At 55.8% G+C, this 13,433-nt stretch overlaps 1 protein-coding gene across 1 annotated transcript; it reads left to right on the top strand.

Moving 5' to 3' along the window:
* Positions 1–4,081: 4,081 nt before the first annotated feature.
* Positions 4,082–8,249, top strand: LOC132580565 (apolipoprotein A-IV-like). The gene is made up of 3 exons (XM_060251456.1): positions 4,082–4,507; positions 5,328–5,454; positions 7,032–8,249. Exons 1-3 carry the CDS (start codon positions 4,288–4,290, stop codon positions 7,957–7,959), a joined length of 1,275 nt encoding a protein of 424 aa, XP_060107439.1. The 5' UTR covers positions 4,082–4,287; the 3' UTR covers positions 7,960–8,249.
* Positions 8,250–13,433: the final 5,184 nt, after the last annotated feature.

Consider the following 13,433-nt stretch of genomic DNA (forward strand, 5'->3'; position numbering starts at 1 on the left):
CCTGAGCATCTCAGGACTGAGGATAGATAAAGGCAATATGAAATTTGTTTGAGAAATATTTTTAATATACAAAACTTAATCTCAAATTACCTTACCCTCCCCCTGCAGGGTAAGAATTAGGGTTGCCAGCCTTCAGGTGGGGCTGGAGATCTCCTGCTCTTCCAACTGCTCTCCAGCTGGTGGAGAACAGCTCCCCTGGAGAAAATGGCTGCTTTGAAGGGAAGACTCTCTGGCATTGGACCATGCTGAGGACCCTCCCCTCTCTTGGCTCCACCCCCAAAGTCCCCAGGTATTTCCCAACACAGACCGGGCAACCCTAGTAAGAAGTCAGGAGGGGCTCGCACCGGCTGAGTATAGAGCAGGGAACAGGGATCACACAAGGCCGGGTACAGGGGTCAGAGGCAACACTCCCTCTAAGCTGGGGTGTCTTGTGAGCAAAAAAACTACTCCAGGAGCTACTGGCATTGAAGTTGTGAGCTGCTACATAAATTAGCTTACTCTGGGGCCATTTTTCTTGAGCTAGGAGAAAATGGGTGAGCTGGAGGCTAAAAAACTAGCTCAGGCTAGAGGGAGCACTGGTCCTAGGGCTCGCCCTTCCCTTCAGGCCCTCCGGGTACCCTGCCGGCCAGTCACTGAAGCAGAATCCCTGCCATGCTTTTTGGTGCTGGGACGCCTGCCAGGGACTGGCGGGTCAGCTGAAGCCCCTGGTGTAAGCTGGCGGGGTGGGGTGGAATGTGTTCTAACTACTTTGGGGGCTGCAGAACTGGTCCAGGCTGGGCTCCTGGAAGGGCTTTTCATCTGGGCTACGCTGACTCGGGTTGCGGTTGAAATGCCAGCCTTCTCCTGCAACCACTTGGCTCATTTGCTAGCGCTCACTGAAGCGTTCAGCTCTGTCACGCCCTCCCCTCTGCTTCCCTGGGTGAAGAGAGCTGGTGAATGGGCAGTCCTGGCTTCCAGCAGGGGCTGGGCAAGATGCCCCTCTGCTCCCTTCCACCCCAGCCTCAGCCCAACACACACATATGCCAGGAGCCGGGGACGTCCCAGGAAAAGGCAGGGCCACGTCGAAGAAGGCCAGGCAGAGGGATCATCTGAAGTTGCACAGCATGAAGGAGCTGAGTGACCCCCCCCCCCTCTGCATTCTGCCCTGCAAATCCCTCTCGCCTTGGACTGTGACCCCAAGATAACCCAGCTCAGATGGCCCAGGGAGAAGCTGCAGGGCTTCCAGCTCCCCTGCAGAGCCAGCCTGCTGATCGGGGGTGGGGGTGGGGGGGCAGGACACCTGCTCAGAGGCCTGTTTCACCCTCTGCAGGGAGTGCGGCCTGTGGAATGAGCACAGCCATTTGGGAGAGGCTGTCATGAGCACGGCTTCCCATCCTCCGTGGGAACTGTCCTTGGTCCTGCCACACCCAGAGACTGGGATGGACGGACGGACGGACGGAGGTGTGTGATGTGCAGGGTGGTTTTGCTGATGGCTGGGAAGGCCCTTTGGCTGCTGCCGTCAGCAGGCGGCACATGGCAGGGCCAAAGGTCATGTTGCGCCCCTTTCTCCTGTTGCTTGTGCCACTTGGCCGAAAACAGACGAAATGTGCAAGTGTCAGGGCTCAGAACCCATTGAAGGCAAAGGACAATCATGTCTCCACCTCCCTGCTGTCACAATGCACAAGGGGGAGAGACTTTGCAGATTCCAAAACAATTTCATTTGATAGATGCATCTGGCACCTGGGAAAAATACATCATTGCAGTAGCTACTTATTTAGTGTTTGCAGAATTGTTGGGAGTGGATATTTGTGAGCTGCCTGCATTGTGCAGGGGGCTGGACTAGATGACCCTGGAGGTCCCTCCCAACTCTATGATTCTATGACGATATTATGTGAACTCTCTAAGCATGTACGGAACACTAAAAACAAACAAATCCGGCACATGGCAGACCAAGTCCTATGAAGAAAGGTTGAAGGAGCTGGGCATGTTTAGCCTGGAGTGGAGCTGGCCGAGAAGTGATATGATCACCATATAGAGGATGGTGTGGAATTGTTTTCTGTGGCCCCAGAAGGTAGGACCAGAACCAGTGGGTTGAAATTGCATTAAAAGAGTCTCCAGCTCAACATTAGGAAGAACTTCCTGACCATTAGAGCAGTTCCTCAGTGGAACAGGCTTCCTCCTGGGGAGGTGGTGGGCTCTCCTTCCTTGGAGGTTTTCCAACAGAGGCTAGATGGCCGTCTGACAGCAAAGAAGATCCTGTGAATTTAGGGGGAGGTATTTGTGACTTTCCTGCATGGTGCAGGGGTTGGACTAGATGACCTTGGAGGTCCCTCCCAACTTTATGATTTTATGACATTTTGATCTTATGCAAACTCTCTTAAGCATGTACGGAGCAGTAAAAACAACCCCCTCCCGCACCTTCCCCAAATGATGGGATGCAAGGCAGACAACCTGCAAGGAAGTCTCCCAGGATGGCTACCAGGCTGCTGGGGTCCAACCCAGCTGGGCCTCCTCTGAAATTTCCCCCCATTCACATCCCATAACTTCCAGTGAGCAACAGAACGTGACTCGTGATTCGTCCTGCCAAGGGAAGGGCTGCTGGGGCTCAACCCAGCTGGTGTCTGCTCTGCCCCACACCCAGCCTCCTGCATGGACCACCCTGAGTGAGCATGGGAGGGTGAGTCCTCACCAGAGGAGGAGAAGGAGGCCCTGCCCCTGAGCCCCAGCCTGGCAGAGGGTCCCTGGGAGGCAGATGTCTCCGTGCCTCCACCAGAAGAACCTTCGTTGCCCCTGAGCCAGCAGGCCCCAGCGTGGACCTGCCTCCCCCTAGGAGCAGAGGAGGGGAAGAGCCAGGGCTGGGGACCACTCCAGATCCTGGGCCTGGGGCAGGGATGTGCACCCAGAAGCCTCCCCTCTGCTAAGGAACCCCAGAAGAAAGCAATGAGTTGCTGCGGGATCCGGCCCTGCTCCTTCTCAGGAGTTGAGGAGCTGACTCTCACCGGGCCCCGCAGCCCCTGGAGGGAAACTCCCTCAATGAGGCTGGAGCCGACGTGGGACTCAGCGTGGCCTGGAACTGTGGCGGTCGGAGCCGACTGCTGATGCTGCCTGCCCGCCGGGTGCTCTGTGAGTTGGCCTCCAGCCTGGTGAGCAGGACAGGACAGTGCCCTCTGCATATGCCCGGAGAACCAAAGGCAATGCTCCCCCCATGCTGCTGTAGCCTGCGATGGGAAACAGTCTGGGGCTGTGAAGTGTGTGAGATGGGGCGGGGGGGGGGGGGCGGTTAATTCTTAGTGATCTCAGGTGAACCTGGGGGGAGGGCCAAATTGATCCAGTATCACAGACTCCTACAGCTAGAGGAACCCTGTTCAATTCTAGCCCCCCTTCCAACCTTCAAGGAAGTGACAGCAACCTACGGCTGAGGAGGCCCATCCATCCCTCCCTCCCTCCCTCCCAGGGAGCTTCTGCCCACAGCCTGGAGCCTCCCCACCTGAAAGCTCCACCCCCTTGGCTTCCCACTGACACCAGGGAGTGAAGTTGCCCCAGCCGTCCTGGGGGGGGGCTCCAAAGGAGTGGGGGTGGGCAGCATTCGCCCTCCACACCCACCTTGCTCTTCCTTTGAGAAGCACCGCCAAGCCCTGCTCCTCCAGGGTCTCTGCTGCCGCTCAAGATGCCTTCCAAGAGCGGCTCACCCAGGCCACTGGAGGGTGTGGGCCGGAAGCAAGGCCAAAGCTGTGTGTGATGCAGACCCTTCCGTAAGACCAGCCCAAACAACACAAGGTGGTGTGCCCCAAGCTTTGCGCTTCTTGTCAGGGTGGAGGTGGAAACACGCTGCTGGGATGGGGGAGAGACCACCTCGACTCTGGCCCTGTTCCCAAGGGCCCCCCAGCCCAGCAAGTGGGGTCGGAGAGAAGGGGGGCAGTTCTTCCCACCCTCCTCCTCCTTCTCTGGCAGATAAGGCAGCACCCTCGTCAGCATCCTCCTGGCCCTCCACGTCTGCCTGCAGCTGCTAAAGTCCAAGTGCTGAGGATGCGTCACCGCCGGTCTGCGTGGAAGCAGGAGGAGAGTCCACTGCAGGCCTATAAAGGCAGGCAGGCAGAGCAGAGGAGCACAGCAAGAGCAGCAGAGGCCCAGGTGAGCAGCTGGAGTTGGGCTGCAGAGCCCCTCTTGGGGTGGGGGTGGGGAGGAAGGGGGCAGACCCCTTGAGTTTTGCATTGTCTGAAATGGTGCAAAGGAGGGACTCAGGAGCCAAGTAGCCGATGGGCCTGAGGAAGATCCCACCCGTGTTCCAGCCCCATCTGTGTGTAGGTGATGGGCAAGGCCTCTGCCAGTCAGAGGAGACAAGGCGGGCCTTGCCCTGCGGAGAGAAGGGGGAGAGGGGGGCAGGCTGAAGGGGGAGCTGCAGCAGGCGAGTCTCAGGGCAGGTCCTTCTTCTCTCCTGCAGAACTTCCCCGGTCCTTAAGCAGCCCCCAGCAGCAGAGGATGGAACTGAAAGCAGCCGCCTTGATCTTCGGCCTCTTGGCCATTGCAGGTGAGTGGCAGAATGCAAGTGTGTGTGGAGGGTCCATCCTCTGCTCCTGCCCCCCGACTCAGAGCAGGGATAAAACTAGGGAGCCACTCCTGGTCCCTTCCTGAATGTGTGCAGAGCTGAATGCGGGTCCTTGAAGGTCTAGCAGTGAAGCAAAACATTCTTCTCCAGCAGCGTTAAGGGCCAGAGGTGCCCTTTCCTGCTGCCTTTGCCTGCAGAGAGCGAGTCAAGTGTTGAGAAACTTCTGCTGAGTTGCCTCCTAGCTCAGACCAAGCGATTTGTGAAGGCATAGTTGTGGGAGCCAGCCGGGGTCCGAACTCACTTCCAAATCCCACTTAGCAAAGCAGCTAAGGCGGCTCCAGTTGACTTGAAAAACTCACACCTGAGATTAGCTCCTCGGAGTGTGCTTTGCTTCGCTCAGCTGGCCAAACTGTTCACCTGGGCCTTGCCTGAGAAGCCAGGTGAACAGTTTGGCCAGGAGGGAGAAGAGACCAGCAGAAGTGTGTGTGGGGGGTCTCTCTGGCCTCCCCGGCAGGCTTGGAAGTGCTGTGGGCTCAGCCTGTCCTTTATGACAGCCCAGCCTCCAGCAGCAGCCTGTGCCCCGGGGGAGGGGGGGTGGTCAAGGGTGTATGTTCACCTGCCAGCCTGGCTGAGGGGAGGCAGCTGCACTCTGGCAGGGGAGTTCACAAAGAGACTTGTAGGAGACCCCTCTAAGAGGAGGCTACGCAGTCACCCCTTCTGCCTAGAAGTGGCAGGGGATGGAGAGTTCTGCTGAGGAGGGACTGCACACGAGACTCCCTTCCCACACCCTCCCTCCCTCCAGGGGCCCAGGCTGATGTCAGTGCCGACCAGGTGGCTGATGTGGTGTGGAACTACTTCACGCAGCTGGGCAGCAATGCCAAGGAGACGGTGGACCAGCTCCAGCAGTCCGAGATCACCCAGCAGCTCCAGTGAGTACCTGCTGCCAGGCCTCCACAGTGTGGGGAAGGCCAGCTCCTGTTGGGTTGCAAAGAGGACCTTGTGCTGCTCAGAGGCCCCCCCCCCCCCACCGCCCCAATCTTCCTGCCTAGAGACTGAACCGCAAAGACTCTAGTGGCACCTTAAAGATGAAAAGATTTATGGCAGGAGAAGCTGTTACGGCCCGAGTCCTCTTCCTCAGGTGCATAGAGGGTCACATGGGGCTTGCCACTGGAGTGTGTGTGCACATGTGTGCATAAGGGCACGAAGAGAAGAAAGTGTGCGCAGGCAGGAACTTGCATAGGATAGTTATCTTCTGTAACAAACTTCCCTCTCCTGGTCCCTGTGGAGCTCGTCTGATAGTGCAGGGGGCGGGCGGTGAATAGGGGGGGGGGGGGGTGCTACTGACAAAGCTGTGAACTGCAGTTCAGATGCACCTTTCTTGGTTGATTAAAATATTCACCCCCCCCCTTTCCCCGTGTCTCATGCAAAATACACCTCCCCCCCCCGCCACTCCCCCCTAGATGCATGCAGCCGAGCTCCACTCAAAGCCACAGCCAGCAGAATGGCCTTGCAGCCCCTCCTGGCCCCACAGGCGTAGGTGGCTTCTCTAGGGAGGCCTGCTGCCACCCACTGCATTGCGCCTCCCCTCCAAGGTCCAGGCAAACAACACACAGGACACTCGGGACCCCCAAAACATGTGGGAGGAAAGAGATGCCCTTTATTGGGGTTCAGCCCAGACTGAAAGTCCACCGCTGTGATATGGGGCTGTGTCTGCTGTGGAGGGAATGGACTTGCAAGCCCCCCCTCCTTCTCTGGGTTGGACAGTGGACCCCTCCCCCTGGAGGAAGTCTGAAGAATCCCACAGCTGTCCCACTCCCAGGTCTCTGGCACTGCTGCCTCCTTCCCTTTCTCCTCCACGTGGATGCCAAGAACCAGCTAGGGAGCCCCACAGCTACCAGTGGCCCTGCCCCTTGGACTTGCGCCTCTCGCACTTTGTGCCTGCATTGCTGCTAAGAGGCACCACTCAGCTGCTGCACTCCCCACTTGGTGGGGGCCGTCTGTCGCAACTCCCCAGGGCAGGGCTCTTGTGCTCCAGGGATGGCGGCTGAACCACAGCCCCTCCCCGTTAGTCTCACTTCAGAGAGCGGGCTGTGTTTACAGAGATCAGATTTAGAGCATTCAAAGTACAACTTGAATAAATGAATAAAACAAATGCGTGCTGGCTGAACCAGGGTACAAGGGATGCCCCTCCCCCAGCGGAGCAGTCCTTCCCACGGGGAACCCCCTTCCTTCCAGGAAGACCCCCAGGGCCTTCGGCCAGCTCTTTAGTCTGGTGTTCCCTCAAGGAGTCTTCCTGCCCGCCTTATGTTTTAATTGCTGTCTCTGTGGCTGTGATTTAATGTTGGCTTCATGGTGTATTTTAGATGATAGATAGATAGACAGACAGATAGATATTTTGTATGAACTGTTAGCTACCTCTGGGGGCCCTGACGGGGCAGAATGACGGGATGCAAATGTTGTCACTCAGCCAATGGCTTCTTCTCCCTGCTCCCCCTTTGTATGGCAGGACCCTCTTCCAGGACAACCTGCAGACTGTCAGCACCTACGCTGGAGACCTGCAGAAGCAGGTGGTCCCCTTTGCCACAGACCTGCACGCTCGCTTGACCGAGGACTCCCAGAGGCTGAAGGAGCAAATCCGCCAAGAGATGGAGCAGCTCCAAGCCCGGCTGTCTCCCTTTGCGGACGACGTCCACCAGCAGCTCAGCAGGAACATCCAGGAGCTGCAGGCCAAGCTGGCCCCTTACGCGGAAGAGCTGGGCACGCAGGTGGAGAAGAACGCGGCAGACCTGCGCCAACAGCTGGGGCTCCTGAGGCAGAAGCTGCAGGCCAAGCTGGAAGAGAACGTCGGCAACCTCCAGACCTCCCTCTCCCCCTATGCCGATGAGCTGCAGGAGCAGATCAACCGGAAGGTGGAGGACACTAAGCGGCAGCTGAGCCCCTATGCCGATGAGATCAAGGCCAAGGTGGACGAGAGCATGGCAGAGCTGCACAAGAGCTTGAGCCCCTATGCCCAAGAGGCGCAAGAGCAGCTCATCCGCCAGCTGGAGGGGCTCTCCTTCCAGATGAAGAAGAGTGCCGAGGACCTACGCTCCCAGCTCACTGAGCAGACCGAGCAGCTGCGCCTGAAGCTGAGCCCCTACGCCCAAGAGTTGAGGGAGCAGCTGGAGGGGGGCAGGGAAGACCTGCGTGAGTCCCTGGCTCTCTATGCCAAAGGCCTGGATGGCAAGGTTGGCCAGCAGATGGAAGAGTTCCGCCAGACGGTGATGCTCTACGGGCAGGACTTGAACAGGCAGCTGGTGCAGAAGGTGGAGGAGATGAGGCAGAAGCTGGAGCCTCACACCAGCAACGTGGAAGACCACCTTGTCTTCCTGGAGAAGGATGTGAGGGACAGGTTCACCTCCTTCTTCGACAGTTTGAGGCAGCTCGGGAACTAAAAGGGGCCCTTTTCGCTTCCTACCCAACTCCTCACAGTCCAGCGTCCCTGACTTCTGGCTCCACAGAGCTTCCTTCTGTTCCCAGACAATTTCTTCTTTGCTTCCTGCCCACCCCAAGGACATGAATGAGAAGCCAGCGGGACTCAGAACTGCACAGCTGAGTGGAAATGGGGCCCTGTCTCCAGCCTGGGGGGAGGGCAGCTCCCAGTTCTCTTGGGACTGCTCATTTCCATGTTCAGTCAGACCTTGAGCTGAAATAAAGCAGCCCCTTTACCAGGAGCCTCCATTAACACTGTTTCTGTGGTTTTTTCGAAGACTCATTCATGTCTGCGTCCTTGAACAATGGATGCTTTTATTTAAGAGCTGATCTCCTGTCTTTCACCATGACTCAAGGTGGTTTAGAAACTCAAATTTAAAACACGCAATAACCTCACCAAATAACACCCTCCCCTCGAAAAACTTTCTTTCTGCACATCACAAAAAGCCCCCCCCCCAAAAAAAAAAAAAAAAAAAAAAGCCTTGTAGAGCCTCCTGCAGAGCCACCCCTAGAGATTTTGCTCCTCAGGGAATTTATTCCATATCGGGAGCTCTAATGGGGAAAGCACAGGCTCTGCCAGATGCTGGGGGGAGCATGGGGGGCATCCTAAGCAGGTCACAACTTGAAGACTATAACTGGTGGAAGGGCACAGATGGGAAGAGCGGGAGGAGGAGGGGATTTCTTCACAGTTTGAGGGGGTCTTATTAATAAAATGAAGGGGTGCCCTGAGATGAATGACGGAGTGAGGTGGGGTGTGGGAGTTCTCACTAATCAGCCCTTCTTGCGAGGACACAGCGACTGGGGTGATGTTCAGGAACGATTGCAACAAGCCCTTTGCACTTCTTTCTGGGGTGTGTGTGAAGACCAAACAGCAGTGTCTGATAAAGGGCCCCTTCCCCGAGCAAAACAAGCTTCCACTGGGAGGACAGGCCTTGGAGTTCCAGTGGATTGTGTTTTTGGCACAGAGGCTGGGAGCACCAGACAGGTACATGTGTGTAAAAGTGCACAAAGCACCTGACAACTACTGTGGCTTTTCACAGTCATCTCTCCTGTCTGCACCTAGGCAGGCCTAAGAAATCCAGGGAAGGCAGCACTGTTTTTCTCTCTGCCCACCTGGTGGCTGGCAACTGCAGCTTCGCCAGGCAGACTGGCCACTGTCCAGAAGCAGCCCTCCTTGGCAGGCTGGATGTCAAGGAAAACCAGTTTTGTCCTCGCCTCCAACCCCTGCAGGCCTGTGTTTTGGTGCCTAAGAAATGGGTTGCCAGAAACAGTCAACTTGAATGGGTTGTTTTTAAATGTAGATGCTTTGTCTAGGGGGCGAGGGGGGTTGTGAAGCAGCTGCCAGAGACTTTTTTTTAAAACAGGAATTTTCCTGCTCAAAAGAAGACATCCAGTTCTTTGCACTACTTTAAAAGCCTCCTCTTGGGGGGCAAAAACAAACACCACAGGCTGGTTGATACCCATTGGTGTATCCTGACCATAGACCCGGGGGCAGAAGGATCCTGGGGGCACTCATCCCTTTTGGGAGGGGGCACTCCTGTAGCTGAGGCTCACTAAGAGCTGTCTTCTGAGGAGGAGGAAGACTGTGGAGGGGAGATGAGGTTTTCAGAGCCCACAAGGTCATCATGGCTGAAGGAGTGCAAGAAGGTTTGCTACAAGTGAAGCTGCAAAGCACCACGCTCTGGATGGTGACAGTGAGCCGGCTGCAAGTCTGAGGCCTGGCTTACAAGCGAAGGAGCTAAATGCACTCCAGTCTTCCCTGGGAGATGCCTAGCAGCAGTTTGTGTTCAGCAAACTGTATCTTAATGAATCTACTAGTAGACAAGGCCTTTCCAAGAGAACCACTTTGACCAAAGCAGCACCAAGGCTTCTGTTAAGGCAGAAGACCTCAGCCTGTTTAGAACCACAGCTCACCCTCCCACCATCACCACTGGTCTCCAGAGGACCGAGATCGGTGGGAGCCTGGGGGCAGCGGGGCTCAATTCCTGCTGAAGGCCCCTCCCCAAAGACCACCCTCTTCAGGCTCCACCCCCAAAATCTCCAGCTGTTTTCTAGCCCAGAGTTCCCCAAGAAGTAGCATAGGACTAACTGAGTAGCAAGCACCAGGCAGGAAGTCATAGTATATGATGAGAGTGATGTGACAGGAAGAGTCGGCTGTCTCTGCACTCCCCCCCCCCCCCCCCGCCTGCTCCTCTCTTCTGGATTTGGAGAGAGCTGCTGCCACCAATAGGCAGAGGGCACCCAGTTGTGCTTCCCCCTCAAAGACTAATTGGATGGGGCTACAGAGGTCCTGGGAGGGATGAAGTTCAGCCCAGGCAAGACTTGGGTGCTGCGGGTCGACAATCAAGCTGCTTGGGCGATGTTGAGTCAGCCCAGGGGTGGCCAAACTGGTTCGGGAGCCACACGGAGCTCTCAAAGCTCCTGCCACCCTGTCGGTTGGCTTGGAGAAGGCATTTGTCTCTTTAAATCTTGTCTCCGAGCCAAGCCAGCCAGCAGCTTGGAAGATGCATTTAAAGTTGCTTTCTTTCACATCCCCCTTCTACAAGAGATCTGCACAGGCTTCTCCTCTGCTGCTGGACTCAGTTCAAAGGGCTGGTTCTTCTTTCTAAGGGGTGGGAATGCCTCAAGGCTGTTCCCATCTACGGTGCAAGAGACACCGGACAAAGAAGAGGCACCACAGGGGACCATGTTGTGAATTGACTCTGAAGATTGGAGTGCAGCCCAGCTAGTTCAGGCACCTCAGATCTCTGAAGCGAAGCAACTCTGCTCTGGTTAGACCTCACCTAGAATATTGTGTTCAGTTTTGGGCACCACATTTTAAGGATATAGACAAGCTGGAACAGATCCAGAGGAGGGCGACTAAGATGGTGAGGGGTCTGGAGACCAAGTCCTATGAAGAAAGGTTGAAGGAGCTGGGCATGTTTAGCCTGGAGAGGAGGCGACTGAGAGGTGATAAGATCACCATCTTCAAGTACTTGAAGGGCTGTCATATAGAGGATGGTGTGGAATTGTTTTCTGTGGCCCCGGAAGGTAGGAACAGAATCAGTGGGTTGAAATTAAATCAAAAGTTTCCAGCTCAACATTAGGAAGAACTTCCTGACGATTAGAGCAGTTCCTCAGTGGAACAGGTTTCCTCCTTGGGAGGTGGTGGGCTCTGCTTCTTTGGAGGTTTTGAAACAGACGCTAGATGGCCATCTGACAGCAATGAGGATCCTGTGAATTTAGGGAGGAGGTATTTGTGAGTTTCCTGCCTTGTGCAGGGGGTTGGACTAGATGACCTTGGAGGTCCTTTCCAACTCTATGATTCTAGAATTAGGAAATCCTTCCTGACCGTTAGAGCAGTTCCTCAGTGGAACAGGCTTCCTCCTCGGGAGGTGGTGGGCTCTCCTTCCTTGGAGGTTTTTCAACAGAGGCTAGATGGACATCTGACAGCAATGAGGATCCTCTGAATTTAGGGGGAGGTGTTTGTGAGTTTCCTGCCTTGTGCAGGGGGTTGGACTATATGACCCTGGAGCTCCCTTCCAACTCTTCTATGATTCTAACAGGCTTCCTCCTTGGGAGGTGGTGGGCTCCTTGGAGGTTTTTAAACAGAGGCTAGATGGCCATCTGACAACAATGAAGATCCTGTGAATTTAGGGGGAGGTGTTTGTGAGTTCCCTGCATTGTGCAGGGGGTTGGACTAGATGACCCTGGAGGTTCCTTCCAACTCTAGGATTCTATGATTCCTGACTGTTAGAGCGATTCCTCAGTGGAACAGGCTTCCTCCTCAGGAGGTGGTGGGCTCTCCTTCCTTGGAGGTTTTCCAACAGAGGCTAGATGGCCATCTGACAGCAATGAAGATCCTGTGAATTTACGGGGAAGTGTGAGTTTCCTGCATTGTGCATCGGGTTGGAATAGATGACCCTGGAGGTCCCTTCCAACTCTAGGGTTCTATGATTCCTGACTGTTAGAGCGATTCCTTAGTGGATCAGGCTTCCTCCTCGGGAGGTGGTGGGCTCTCCTTCCTTGGAGGTTTTTAAACAGAGGCTAGATGGCCATCTGACAGCGATGCAGATTCTGTGAATTTAGGGGGTGTGTGTGTTTGTGAGTTCCCTGCATTGCACAGGGGGTTGGGCTCAGGCCCATAGCTATGAGGGGGCCTGTGGGGGCACAGCCCCCTGACTGCTAGGCAGGGCCCCCTGACTTAGGGCCCCTAACCAGCCTCCAGTGCCTCGGCTGCATCCTTCTTCATTCTGCTGTCATCATACACTGTTGCTTCTGCTTGCTTAGGGGCCGGAAGAAATCTCTGACCCCTCAGCAAGCAGAAACTTTCGGAGGTACTTTCGGAGCCCAGAACTGAAACTTAAGCTCCCTGTTGAGTCTGCTTGCTTAGGGGCTGGAAGAAATCTCTGAACCCTCAGCAAGCAGAAACAACTGGGTACTTTCGGAGCCCAGAACTGAAACTTAAGCTCCCTGTTGATTCTGCTTGCTTAGGGGCTGGAAGAAGTCTCTGAACCCTCAGCAAGCAGAAACAACGGGGCACTTTCAGCGCTCAGGACTGAAAGTTAAGCTCCACGTTGGGCTGACGTTGGGCTAGAGGGCACCTTCAAGAAGAGGCCGTTCTGGCCCTCAAGTGGGGTGGCGGGGGTAGGGGGCAGATAACTCCATTGCAGACAAGGCAGAGTAGGGTAGGCTGGTGCACGCAAGTGGTGGTCCCGGCTGCAGTCTGGGGTTGGGGATCAGTGAAGAGGTGATGTTCACCTGCAGGGGTTTTCTGGCCTGGTCTCGCTGGCCATCCGAGAGAGGGTGGGTGCTGCGCTTGGGCAGCCTCGGCTTGCCCTCCGACAGGAAGAAATCGGAATTGGAGGTCTTGTAGCCCCGGAAGTCAGTTGCAACTTGGTGGCACCTTCCACCCCCTCCCCCTTGTCCCGCCAGGCTTGCCTAGCTGGATCATGCTACAGGTAAGGGCAGGAGACCCTGCAGCTCGTATCTAAACCTCTGAGTGGCTCCCCACCATTGCTGCTGGAAGAAGGGTGGAAAGGGGTCACCTTGGGGCAGCTGTGGGGAGGGGGGAGGCTGTATGGCAGCGAGCTGGCAGCCATGAACATATATGAACATATGAAGCTGCCTTCTACTGAATCAGACCCTCGGTCCATCAAAGTCAGTGTTGTCTACTCAGACTGGCAGCAGCTCTCCAGGGTCTCAAGTTGAGGTTTTGCACACCTATTTGCCTGGACCCTTTTTTGGAGATGCCGGGGACTGAACCTGGGACCTTCTGCTTCCCAAGCAGATGCTCTGCCACTGAGCCACAGCCCCATTCATGGCTCTCCAGGGTCTCAAGCAGAGGATTTTCACGCCTACTTGCCTGGACCCTTTTTTGGAGATGCCAGGGATTGAACCTGGGACCTTCTGCTTCCCAAGCAGATGCTCTACCCCTGAGCCACAGCCCCATTCATGG

The sequence above is a fragment of the Heteronotia binoei genome, chromosome 12, assembly GCF_032191835.1.
Source record: "Heteronotia binoei isolate CCM8104 ecotype False Entrance Well chromosome 12, APGP_CSIRO_Hbin_v1, whole genome shotgun sequence".
NCBI lineage: Eukaryota > Metazoa > Chordata > Lepidosauria > Squamata > Gekkonidae > Heteronotia > Heteronotia binoei.